At 46.2% G+C, this 14,004-nt stretch overlaps 1 protein-coding gene across 1 annotated transcript in view; it reads left to right on the forward strand.

Moving 5' to 3' along the window:
* Nucleotides 1-3,883: 3,883 nt before the first annotated feature.
* The window catches only part of cct5 (chaperonin containing TCP1, subunit 5 (epsilon)), a 29,960-nt gene continuing 19,839 nt past the window's right edge, over nucleotides 3,884-14,004 (forward strand). The window contains exons 1-2 of the mRNA XM_070880011.1: nucleotides 3,884-4,037; nucleotides 11,465-11,525. Of these exons, the coding sequence (XP_070736112.1) occupies nucleotides 3,933-4,037; nucleotides 11,465-11,525 (166 nt within the window). The 5' untranslated portion in view covers nucleotides 3,884-3,932. The remainder of the gene's footprint in view (nucleotides 4,038-11,464; nucleotides 11,526-14,004) is intronic.

Here is a 14,004-nt window from a genome sequence, read left to right on the forward strand (position 1 = left end):
TCCACAGCTCTCTGAGGCAGCGAATTCCACAGATCCACAACCCTCTGAGAGAAGAAATTTCTCCTCATTTCAGTTTTAAATGGACGGCCCTTTATTCTAAGGTTATGCCCTCTAGTTCTAGTCTCCCCCATCAGTGGAAACATCTTCTCTGCATCCACCTTGTCAAGCCCCCTCAAAATCTTATATGTTTCGATAAGATCACCTCTCATTCTTCTGAATTCCAATGAGTAGAGGCCCAACCTACTCAACCTTTCCTCATAATCAACCTCCTCATCCCCGGAATCAACCTAGTGAACCTTCTCTGAACTGCCACCAAAGCAAGTATATCCTTTCGTAAATATGGAAACCAAAACTGCACGCAATATTGCAGGTGTTGCCTCACCAATGCCCTGTACAACTGTAGCAGGACTTCCCTGCTTTTATACTCCATCCCCTTTGCAATAAAGGCCAAGATTCCATTGGCCTTCCTGATCATTTGCTGTACCTGCATACTAACCTTTTGTGTTTCATGTACAAGTACCCCTAGGTCCCACTGTACTGCAGCACTTTGAAATCTTTCTGCATTTAAATAATAATTTGCTCTTTGATTTTTTTCTGCCAAAGTGCATGACCTCACACTTTCCAATATTATACTCCATCTGCCAAATTTTTGCCCACTCACTTAGCCTGTCTAAGTCCTTTTGCAGATTTTTTGTGTCCTCCTCACACATTGCTTTTCCTCCCATCTTTGTATCGTTAGCAAACTTGACTATGTTACACTCAATTCCTTCTTCCAAGTCGTTAATATAGATTGTAAATAGTTGGGGTCCCAGCACTGATCCCTGCGGCACCCCACTAATTACTGGTTGCCAACCAAAGAATGAACCATTTATCCCGACTCTCTGTTTTTTGTTAGTTAGCCAATCCTCTATCCATGCTAATATATTACCCCCAACCCCGTGAACTTTTATCTTGTGCAGTAACCTTTTATATGGCATCTTATCAAATGCCTTCTGGAAGTCCAAATACATCATATCCACTGGTTCCCCTTTTTCCACCCCGTCCGTTACATCCTCAAAGAACTCCAGCAAGTTTTTCAAACATGACTTCCCCTTCATAAATCCACGCTGACTCTGCCCGACCGAATTTTGCTTTTCCAAATGTCCCGCTACTGCTTCTTTAATAATGGACTCCAACATTTTCCCAACCACAGATATTAGGCTAACTGGTCTATAGTTTCCTGCTTTTTGTCTGCCTCCTTTTTTAAATAGGGGCGTTACATTTGCAGTTTTCCAATCTGCTGGGACCTCCCCAGAATCCAGGGAATTTTGGTAAATTACAACCAATGCATCCACAATCCCTGCCGCTACTTCTCTTAAGACCCTAGGATGCAAGCCATCAGGTCCATGTGATTTATCTGCCTTTAGTCCCATTATCTTACCCGAGTACCACCTCCTTAGTGATTGTAATAGTGATTAAGTTCCACCCCCACCCCCATAGCCCCTAGACTATTCACTGTCAGAATATTATTAGTGTCCTCTACCGTAAAGACTGATACAAAATATTTATTCAGAGTTTCTGCCATCTCCATGTTCCCCATTACTAATTCCTTGGTCTCGTCCTCTAAGGGATCAACATTTACTTTAGCCACCCCTTTTCTTTTTATATACCTATAGAAACTCTTGCTATCTGTTTTTATATTTTGTGCTAGTTTACTTTCATAGTCTATCTTCCCTTTCTTAATCATTTTTTTCGTCGTTCTTTGCTGTCTTTTAAAAGCTTCCCAGTCTTCTGTCCTCCCACTAGTTTTGGCCACTTTGTATGCCCTTGTTTTTAATTGGATACCATCCTTTATTTCTTTAGTTAGCCACGGAGGGCTATCTTTTCTCTTACACCCTTTCCTCCTCACTGGAATATATTTTTCTTGAGAGTTGTGAAATATCTCCTTGAATGTACACACTGTTCATCAACCGTCCTACACTTTAATCTATTTTCCCATTCCACTTTACCCAACCTACCCTCATACCTTCATAGTCTCCTTTATTTAAGCTTAGTACGCTGATTAGAGATCCAACTTTCTCACCCTCCATCTGAATTTGAAATTCAATCATGCTATGATCACTCATTCCGAGGGGATCCTTTACTAGGAGATTGTTTATTAATACTGTCTCATTACACAGGACCAGATCTAAGATAACCTGCCCCCTGGTTGGTTCCGTTACATACTGCTCAAGGAAGCCATCCCTTACGTACTCTATGAACTCCTCCTCAAGGCTACCCTGACCAATTTGAAGGTTAAAATCACCCATGATTATTGGGTGTATGATATGTGTGCGCACTAGGATTAACGTCTTGGTTAATCCTTGCCACTGTTAAGGTGGAAAACTCACAAGCAACTGCCAGAAAAATGCCTCCATAAGCTGCGTCCAGCTTTATCTGGCAACAGCTGAGGATCTCTTTAAAAACCACTGCAATTGGCTGCCCCTTAACTTGTACCAGCCGTGGATGGTGGGCAGGAGCAGGAGCTGGCGGTAGTCAGGCAGGCATAGTCAAAAATAAAGTTGTGGTCTAAATGACCACTTGAGAGCAGACCGGGGAGCGGAAGGAGCAGCGTGGTGGTCTGGCCCAGCAGTCTGCGTGGCCCCCGGCCTGCGAGCATCATCAGAGCAGGCTGGAGAGCAGAAGGAGCAGCGTGGCAGCCAGGCCCAGCAGTCTGCGTGGTCCCCGGCCTGTGAACACCATCGGAGCAGGCCGGGGAGCAACATGGCGGCTTACCACTCCAGGGAGCAGCACGTGCTGGAGCAGGAGAGCAACGACAGCGAAGAGGGCGACTGGATTGGACGTCACCAAGACCCAGGTCGGCAATTGGAACGTGGGCAGATACAGCAGGAGCGATGAGGTCGGGGCGAAGGAGCGGCAAGAGATCGTGGAGCGACGTGATCGGGGCCAAGGAGAGGCGTGAGTTTGAGGCCCAGTGGCAGCACGGTCCAGCCCACACTGCGATATGTGTGCGCACTAGGTCCATGCAGCAGAGCTGGTCTCCAGTCGTCCTGGTTAATCCTTGCCACTGGACCAAGACCTAGCTCTGTCAAGCCCGTGTGGTGGCTGGTGTGCAACAGCCACCACACGTTAAAAAAATCCACGCACAGGCACCTTCCACCCTCCAAGATTTAGTTCGGGACCTGGAATATTAGGTCCTTCATTGAAACACCTGTAAGCTTTTTGCCGTGTAAGCAATTCATCCTCGATTCGGGGGACTGCCAATGATGATGATATTGAAAATGACCAGCATCAACTTCCACTCTGCTTTGCCAACTGATGTCCACATCTAGCCGGCATCTGCACTAATAAGACAATGCTAGAAACACTCAGCAGCCTCTGCTTAGGGACCGGTTGCTCTGGCTGGCTGCCTCTCTTCCGCTGCCTTGTTCCTGTCCGGGCTGCCCTGGAGAGGGAGCAGGCTGTGCCCACCAGGGTGCTCGAAGCAGGCAATAGAGTCTGAGAGACACACACAACATTACGATTTCTTTATCAGTGTCCTTTTTGATTTATTTTGTTTAGACTTTGTTTAAATTATGTTTAGTTGCACTTCCTTAAAACAAAGGGCCACGTGTTTGTGCAGGGCGGCCCAGCATCATCCTCAGGATCAATGGAAGGAAGCCGGCGCCAGAGGCCGTTAATCTCGCGATAACCAGCAGGCCCTGAGAGCAAACCATTATGATTTCCCTTTCCCCGATTTATATTTAACTGATATGATTATTTGCATCCTCATCTCATTAAATATACAGATAAATGTTGATTTTGTACTCGTTTGTAATAGAAATAGCTGGGTTTGAAGCTAGTTGCATTTGACCATACGTCATTATGCCCCCCTCCCCGGTGAGTGGTGCGGTCCGTTGGATGGTTCCAGAAGCCCGAGCCCCGCCCAGTCAGACTGCGGACTGATCGCCAACATGTCTGCTATCGGGACGCTCGCTTTTGACGAATATGGCCGGCCCTTCATCATCATCAAGGACCAAGACACGAAGTCCCGATTGACCGGGCTGGAGGCGCTGAAGGTAACGGGAAAGGCAAAAAGGGCCCGGCCTCGGGCCTGGCTTGCGTTTGCTGCTCACGCCCATGTGCTGTCGGTTCAGGCGGCCCACGGCGGATGTGCCCGCACCACAGCCACGCTTCGATGCCCCGACCTCCTGGACCGCTGCGCTCGGTCCTGCCGCCTTACCCGGCCTCCTGTGGCCTAAGGCCCGCAGTCAAACCGGTTATACCGGCGCCTCCATTGAAGCGCAGTTTGCATTTAATCAGCGGGAAACCCCGCGGGTTCGATTGGAAACGGAGCAAAATGCTGGCTCTCGCTGTGACACGGCGGCTCGCTCGGCGCTCCGCTCGGGGGGTGGTGGTGCGTGGCACTCACACAGCGCTGGTGTAACATGGTGGGTCGCCGTCTCATTCTGACCGGTTTATCCATTTGGAGAAATCCATGGGATGGTAAAGACTCGCCAGTGCGCAGCTCTTTGTACCGAAGCGCGTTTAATGATTTAGCAGTTTCTGCTTACGGTCAGGGATTGAATATTCTGAAATAGTTGGGAACGTGGGACTTTCCACGTTATGACTTTGTCCAACTATAATCAGTTGTAGTTATAATTCCAATTTGCGCATATGTTTGATCATACAACTCGGTCTGGATAAAGGCACGTGTTTGATCATAAATCTCAACCTGGTTTACTTTACTGCCTTGTTAGGAGAGCAAAACCCCAGGAGAGTAGTTTCAATGCAATATGAGAGTGATTTGGTTGGAAATGCGTTCAGTTTAGTCGGTAGTTTGATTTCCAGACACACAACTCTCCACTCACTTACTGTTCTCATGAAACAACACTTGTATTTATATAGTGCCTTTTAATACAGTAAAATACCCCACGGTGCTTTACAGGTGTGTTACAAGACAAATTTGGCACTGAGCCACATAAGAAATTACGCAGATGGTCAAATGAGGTAGGCTTTAAGGAACGTCTTAAAGGATGACAGAGAGGTTTAAGCAGAGTTCCAGAGCTTAGGGCCGAGGCAGCTGAAGGCATGGCCACCGATGGTTGAGCGATTTATAATCGGGATGCTCAAGAGGGCAGAATATCTCGGGCGGGCGATTGTGAGGCTGAAGGAAATTAAAGATAGGGAGGGATTTGAAAACAAGGATGAGAATTTTTAAATCGAGACATTGCTTAACTGGAAGCCAATGTAGGTCAGCGAGCACAGAGGTGATGGGTGAATGAGATGGTGCGAGATAGGACATGGGCTGCCAAGATTTGGATGACCAAGTTTACATAGAGCAGAATGTGGGCAGCTAGCCAGGAGTGCATTGGAGTTTAGGGGGGATTCTGACTTAGAGGCGTTCAGTCATAATCCCACAGATGGTAGATTCGCACCATTGGCTCCTCAGCCAAGCACATACACCAAATGTCTGAACCTGCGGTTCCTCTCTTACTGAGCAGGATTACTATTGCAACAACACATCATCAGTAGGGTAAAACTAACCTGTCTCACGACGGTCTAAGCCCAGCTCACGTTCCCTATTAGTGGGTGAACGATCCAACGCTTGGTGAATTCTGCTTCACAATGATAGGAAGAGCCGACATCGAAGGATCAAAAAGCGACGTCTCTATGAACGCTTGAGGTAACAGGCATGGATGAAGGTTTCAGCAGATGATGAGCTGAGGCAGGGACAGAGGTGGAAATAGGCGGTTTTAGTTATGCCACGGATATGTGGTCGGAAGCTCATTTCAGGGTCAAATATGACACCAAAGTTCAGCCTCAGACAGATGCTATGGAGAGGAATGGAGTCAGTGGCTAGGGAACGGAGTTTGTGGCGGGGATCAAAGACAATTTCTGCTAATCCAGTACTGGATGTCGGACAAACAGTCTGCCAATTTAGAAACCCAGGAGGGGTCAAGAGAAGTGATGGTGCGGTAGAGCTGAGTGTCGTCAGCGTACATGTGGAAACTGACGCCATGTTTTCGGATGTCGCCAAGGGGCAACATTTTAGATGAGAGTTAGAGAGCCAAGGATAAATCCTTGGGGGACACTGGAGGTAAAGATGTGAGTGGGAAGAGAAGCTTTTGCAGGTGCGTTTCTGCTCCGATTAGATAGATAAGAATGAAATCAAGCAAGTGCAATCCCACCCAGCTGGACGATGGAGGAGAGGTGTTGGAGGAGGATGATGGGGCCCAAGTTTCCACATGATTCGTGCCTGATTTTTAGGAGCAACTGGTGGAGAACGGACTATTTTAGAAATCGCAATTCTCCACATTTTTTTTTCTGCAGTTCTAGTTAGGTAGAACAGTTCTAGTTTAGAACAGAATTTTTTCTTCAAAAGGGGGCGTGTCCGGCCACTGATGCCTGATTTGAAAGTTTCCACAGTGAAAATGTACTCCAAACTAAAGTAGAATGGCGCCAGTGAAGATTTTTGTAGAACTGAAAAAACCTGTTCCACACATTAAAAAATCAGGCGCAGGTTACAAATTAGGCGCCCAGAACGAGGTGGGGGGGAAGGGAACTCATTAAATTCGACAATAAATCCTTATTTATACTTCTACAAATATTATACAAATAAATCCAACCTGAATAAACATTTATAAGCCAAGAAAAGATTAAATAAACCATCTTCCTACCTGTGTGAAAGTGCTTCAGCCAGGGAGAATTCTGCAGCTATTCGTGCCGCTGAGCAAGAGAGGGGGGGGTCGGGGAACAGGAGCGGCGGGCGGGGGGGGGAGGAGAGCGGGTCTCGGTCGGGGGGGGGAGCAGGTGTCGGGTCTGGTCGGTGGTGGGGGGGAAGCGAGTGTCGGGTCTGGTCGGGCGGGGAGCAGGAGCTGGCCGTGGGAGGAGCCTCATTCACGCAGCCCTAGTGAGGCCATTGGGCCAGGGCTAGGGGCTGCGTGCTTCGGGCCCCTCCCACACAGTTCGGCGCCTGGAGCTACTGCACTTGCGTGCCGACTGTAGCGCGCATGTGCAGAGGTCCCGGCACTGTTTTCAGCGCCGGGACCTGGCTCCGCCTCCCCCCCCCCCCCACAGCTCGTGCCGGCTGCGCCGAGTGCCACAGGACCTGTAAGTCGGTGGAGAATACCGAGGATTTTTTTAGGTGCCGGCTCGGAGGGGCGCCCGTTTTTTTTCTTGTGGAAACTTGGGCCCATGGAGTGGTCACTTGTGGAAACTTGGGCCCATGGAGTGGTCAACCATGTCAAAGGCTGCAGACTGGTCAAGAAGGACAAAGAAGGAATAGTTTACTTTTGTCACAGTCACCAAAGGATGAAATTTGTGACTTTGAGAGCCATTTCGGTACTGTGGTAGGGGCGGAAACAGGATTGAAGGGATTCAAACTTGGGAGTTCTGGAAAAGATGGCCACGGACTTGAACGTGTTGTCGCCTCCCAAGTACTTTGGAGAGGAAAGGGAAGTTGGAGATGGGGTGGTAGCTGGCAAGCACAGTGGGGTCAAGAGTTGTTTTTTTTTAGGAAAGGGGTGATGACGGCAGATTTGAAGTACCTGAGGAAAGGGAACCATTAACAATGTCGGCTAACATAGGATCTAGAAAAGGAAGTTGGGTGGTCAGCAATTAGTGGGAATGAGGTCAAGGGAGCAGGAAGTGGGTCTCTTGGACAAAGATGAGCATGGAGTGGTCAAGCGGGAGATCGCAGAGAAACTGGACAAAGATGTGAGTTCAGGGCTAGGGCGGGGGAACCTCAGAGGAAGTTTGGCCCAGTGGGCAAGTGGGAAGGAAGGGAAGTGGCAGATGGTCTCAATCTTTGAGACAGAAAAATCCATGAGCTCCTAGCACTTGTTGGAGGTGAGTATGATGGAGACATGGGAGAGGTTTTTAAGAAGATGGTTAGCAGTAGCGAATAGTAGCTGGGGGTTATCTTTGCATTTCAGAATGTTCCTGGAATAGTGAGCAGATTTGGCAGACGATGGTAGGATCCATTACTGCTTTATGTGGTCCAGCCAGATTTGGTGGTGAATGTTACTTGGATTTACCATGACATTCTTATGTCCCAGAGAGGCTCCATTCATTAACATAGAAGTTGGCACTTCAGGCTAAATTGTGAGAGGTTTGCAATGTACTGGCAGAGTAAGTAGGAGGGCCTTTCTTGCAGCTTGGACACTTTAGGTCATAATTCAGCTTGGTTTGATTTGCTAATTTGAGCTTTTGATCACATCCGCAACATAACTAAGACTGCCTATTTCCACCTCCGTCACATCACCCGTCTCTGCCTTGCCTCAGCTCATCAGCTGCTGAAGCCCTCATCCATGCCTTTGTTACCTCTAGACTTGAATACTCCATCGCACTCCTGGCTGGCCTTCCACATTCTACTTTATGTAAACTAGAGGTGATCTGAAATTCGGCTGCCCGTGTCCTAACTCGCACCAAGTCCCACTCACCCATCACCCTTGTGTTCGCTGACCTACATTAGCGCCCGGTTAAGCAACATCCTAATTTTAAAAATTCTCATCCATGTTTTCAAATCCTTCTGTGGCCTTGCCCCTTCCTATCTCTAATCTCCTCCAGCCCCACCACCCTCCTCCAGCCTGAGATGTCTGCACTCCTCTAATTCTGCTCTCTTGAGCATCCCTGATTATAATCACTCAATCATTGGTGGCCTTGCCTTCTGGTGCCTAGGCTCTAGAATTTCCTGCCTAAACCTCTCCATCTCTAGTTCTCCTTTTAAGCTGCTCCTTAAAACCTACCTCTTTGACCAAGCTTTTGATAAACCTGCTCTAATTTTGCTTTTTGTGGTTCGGTGTCAAATCTCTTGTCTCATAGTACTCCTGTGAAGCGCCTTGGGTCGTTTCACTACATTAAAGGCGATATAAAAATACACGTTATTGAATTGATGCAACCTGCGCAACGGCTAGCTATTTTTGGTGGGAGCCGAGATCTGAAATGACTACTTTAAGGTAGGATTTAGGTCACCTATTCCCATTGCTCCACTCTTGAACTTTGAGGCCCGAGATTTGCGGTGGGTAATGGCAGCGAACTGTTGCCGTTCACACATTACCCTTCTGAAACTAATCGCAACTTTGGGATTTAGCGCATGCTAAACACAAATTCTGAAGTTACAGTCACTGCTCTGACACTGGCTGCACTGTGGGAACCTTCCTCCCCCCACCCCCCCAATCCCCATAGCCACTAATCAGTGAAACTGAAGTAAACGTGGGCTTTTCCACAGTACCCCATTAAATGTTAAGCCTTGTTGGAATAGGTGTTTTAACAGCATATTAACTGGTAACCAAATGCCTGGCCCTGAAAAACTAATTTTTATATTTGTGGTGTCCTATTTCTCCATTGTGAATTTTAAAGTTTGTTCATGATGTTTCAGTTTCTACTTTATCCCCATATGAAAGTTGCAATCTATTTCACTTTTTGTAACTTTTTAAAAGTACAGGTAAATGCAGCTTCTTGTTTCCTGTCTGAAAATTCTTCAATGTGATTGGTTGCTTAGACAGCTTGTTGATGTCACTGCAGCATCATCAAAGGAATCCCTTATTCACAGCGCTGCAATCAATTGAACGTCGCAAAAGTTCAAACTTCTTGCCACAGTGACCGCAAGATCTCTTTGGGCAGCTTTCTTCGGGGCCAGCGGTGAGCACTTTGCTTCGTCACTGATCGCAAATTACAGGCCGTTGACTCTTGCTGGCAGCACTCAATCATAGGCAGTCCCTCGGAATCGAGGAAGACTTGGTTCCACTCCCAAAGTGAGTTCTTTGATGGCTGAACAGTCCAATACGAGAGCCACAGACCCTGTCACAGGTGGGACAGGCGTTCGTCGAGGGAAGGGGACGGTGGGGCTGGTTTACCGCATGCTCCTTCTGCTGCCTGCGCTTGGCCTCTTCGCGTTCTTTGTGTTGAGACTCGAGAGCTCAACGCCCTCTCGAATGTACTTTCTCCACCTCGGGCGGTCTTTGGCCAGGGTCTCTCAGATGTCAGTGGTGATGTCACACTTTACCAGGGAGGCTTTGAGGGTGTCCTTATAACTTTTCCACTGTCCTCCTTTGGCTCATTTACCACGAAGGAGCTCCGCATAAAGCATTTGCTTCGGCGTCTCGTATCTGGCATGCAAACTATGTGGCCTGCCCAGTGAAGCTGATCGAGTGTGGTCAGTGCTTCAATACTGGGGATGTTGGCCTGATCGAGGACACTGATGTTGGTGCGCCTGTCCTCCCAGAGGATTTGCAGGATCTTGCAGAGACATCGTTGGTGATATATCTCCAGCGACTTGAGGTGCCTTCTATACATCGTCCATGCCTCGGATCCATACAGGAGGACAGGTATTACTACAGCCCTGTAGACCATGAGCTTGGTGGTAGATTTGAGGCAGCACTATAGTACCTTGTCTTAACTGGCCATTGTTCATTTAAGCCTAACTTTGTGTTCTAAGACAGTTTGACCATAATGATTAAATTGGTTCTGTCCTCACCAGATATTCATACATGTTGTATTTCCAGCTGGAAATATAAGTAGTGATTGCAAAATGGAAACAATGGCTGACTTTATTTGCTCCTTGTTAGCCTAGGAGAGCTGAGGGTAACTAATAGCACAGCTGGGATCAGCTAACATAGAAACATAGAAAATAGGTGGAGGAGTAGGCCATTCGGTCCTTCGAGCCTGCACCACCATTCAATATGATCATGCAACTTCAGTACCCCATTCCTGCTTTCTCTCCATACCCCTTGATCCCTTTAGCCGTAAGGGTCACATCTAACTCGGCATGAAGTTCCTAATCTGCACACTAGTGGCACAAAGCTGTGCATTTACCCAGAAACCCATCAGGAAAGGTGTTTCTAATTTTTGATGGTGGAGCATTTAGTGCTGAAAATATTTTTCACTATCCTTATGAATATACACATCCTTGGATTGTGAATCATCCTCCACTCCAACCCTGCCCCCCAAAAAACAGATAGGATTGAAGCATTTAACAGAAGGCTTCGTGCATACATGAGGGACAAGGGAATAGCGGGATACAGAGGCAAGGTGGAAAGAGGTATTTAGAGTGAGAGGAGGCTTGTGTGGAGAATAAACGCCGACAGACCATTTGAGCCAAATGGCTTGTTTCTGTGCTGTAGAATTTACGTCAGTCATACGTAATTTCAGCAACTGCACTTTATTCTGTTTCTGTATTAGCCAAGTTAAAATACAGGAAATACATGTTGAAAAATTGATGTAACTATTCTGACAGCTATGTCTTGCGCAGTAATATTTACTGTTTCTTGATGCTATAGCACAGATTTTCCAGTTTGTATCATTTTAATACCAGCATTAGCGCCTGTAAAATGGGCAAATACTAATTGAGAAATCCATGGAATCTATGTGCGATGTTGATTTAATGCAGTACCATTTTCTTTTAAGTGCATGATGACTTAGTCCTTTCAAAAGACTAGGATTTTTGGCAGGTATTTCAGTCATTTTTTGAAACAGAATTCTAATATTTTTGTTTTCATTACAGTCTCACATTATGGCTGCAAAAGCAGTGTCAAACACACTGAGGACATCCCTGGGACCAAAGGGTAAGCTCACAAATTTAGAGTTTTAGAAAAATCTCCATTTTGAAAGACAAAACATGCTCACCCTCCCTTTGTCTTCTGAGCATGCACAGATGACCCCTGACCTCCCGAATTGAGAGTAAAGTTAATTGCCTGGGGGGGGGAACCACACATGCGCAGAACAGCTGTTGCTATGGACGCCGGCCTTGCTCGACTGAATACATCGTTATCGTCCAAATTAAAAAGGCGAAGCTAGCGGTTTTTAAAATGGGCGCTATTCCAGTGATCCTGAAAAATACAACAACCACCAGCGCCAAAAATATTGCCCAATAATAATGGAAAGTCTAGCCCTTAGAATCTTTATCGGTGTTAAGTTTCAAACCTAACATTGAATTTGATCATATCACTGTTGGATAAATGTTCCCTTACTGTTAGATTATTAACTTAAGTCTGGTTGGTTACTCATTGCTAAATATTATATGGCCCTCTTGGTTCTAGAATATATTGCTTCAGCAAACTATCGTGACTGCACTCAAGAAATTCACTACCTTTCTGACTTGACCTACTCTGCTCTTTGCAATCGATATGGAAATTAAAGTATCCAATTAAAACAACCTTGCTTTTGCTGCAAACTTCTCTAATCTCTGAATTAATATATTCTTCCACTTCGTTGCTGCTATCAGGAGGTCTGTAGACAACTCCCATTATAGTTTTTAAGTACTCTCTTCTTCAATTCTAACCATAAAATCTCTGCTGATTGTTTTCCCATACCTATATTCTCTCTTTAATCAATAAGGCTACCCCTCTTCATTTTCCAGTTTTCCTACCCTTTCTGAAGATCTTATAACCCACAATATTTAACTTGCATGTCTCAGTAATGGCTGCCATGTCATGCACTCTAAGCTGTATTTGAGCCTCTATTTCACTCAATTTATTTCTTCTTCTCTGCATTAGTATATGAAACTCCTTTTGGGCAAGAGACTCATGTCCTTCTGCCCTGATTCGGTCTTTCTCACAAAGTTCTTATTTGTCACTCCTGCTGTAATTACTTTTTGTTATTTCAGTATTCGCTTCACTTGGAGTGCCAATATCATTGTGACCTGAACTCTGCTTTTATCCTTTTTTTTAAGAATCCTTAAAACTGCAATTTTTACTATTTTTTTCTGACTGAGCCGTTCTCCTCCCTTCCCATTTATTAGCTTACTTTACACACATTGCTGCATTGAACCTTTCATTGCATTTAATAAACTGTTTTGCCATCCATTGATATTGATGTGAAACTGGTGTGTAATCCATAAGTAACAACTTCATTCAGATATTTAACACTGACGGGTGCTTAGCAATTTTATGGTAATTGAGCATGCATGTGTTTTATACTGTAAAAATGACCATTTACTGGTAGAAATTGAGTGCGTCAATAATATAGCATTGCAAATAGTGTTCCATTGTTCTTGTCTGTCTTGATATTTTACAATGTCTTGGAATAAAAAGAAAGCTAGTGCAATTTGTAACTCAAGTTGAAAGTGATGTCAGCAGCTCCTCTGATGGCTTAGTGGGAAAATGCACTATGTGGAGTATTAATGAGTTATTCAAACCGAAAAAATGTAATCCCTTGTCTGTACTGAATGGCAATGTCAACCACATGGTTGGCCTCTCTGTCCCTGGGCTAGGGAGATAAGAAATTAGCACTGGTTTATGCTCCTTGCTGTCTTTTGACCTCTGCTTGAGATGCACAATTGTGAAAATGGCTGAGTGTGCCTACAATGAATAGCCTAGCAACACTCATTTTCTAGTTTATCAAATGAAGAATGGTCATTTGGGAAGGATAGTAGAAAGTTACCATCGCCTGTGAAAATGTATTTAGGCATTTAACATTCGTGTAGGTGGGATAAAGAAAGAGAATTGGAGCGTGGGTGTACAATCACTTGTTTTGAAGTTGCATACTATGTGCTTTGAGCTTCAATATGGTGGTAGAAGGGTGCACCCTCAACCTCAGCCCTCCCACTGTCTATAAACTTCCCCTAGCCCTAATAGGGGGTGCAGTCACTTAAATCCTTACTTTAAACCCAAACCTGCAAATCCCACAAGTTCAGGCCTACCTCAGACTTCCCACCACACCACCCATCGGCGGCGACCTGGGCCCCTCTCTTTTTCTCTTTTCCCCGCCCTCCGGCGGCCGCCTCCTCAGCGCCGAGCTTGTGGCCAACATCTCGCCGTAGGCAACTAGGCCCATACAGCAGTGCCTGGTCTCCAGTCATCTTGGGGCCCCCTTGCCACTGGACCTAGACCTTGCTCAGCTAAGCCAGTGTGCAATGTCCACCCCATGTTAAAGGAACTCGCGCACAGGCATCTTCCATTCCTTTTAACATGAAGTTTGGGACCTGGAACGTCAGGACCCTCATGGACAACACCCAACAGTGACAGGCCGGAACGCTGCACCACCATAGTTGCCCGGGAACTTGGACGCTTTGATATTGACATTGCCACCCTAAGTGAGACTTGG

The sequence above is a fragment of the Pristiophorus japonicus genome, chromosome 5, assembly GCF_044704955.1.
Source record: "Pristiophorus japonicus isolate sPriJap1 chromosome 5, sPriJap1.hap1, whole genome shotgun sequence".
Taxonomy (NCBI): Eukaryota; Metazoa; Chordata; class Chondrichthyes; family Pristiophoridae; genus Pristiophorus; species Pristiophorus japonicus.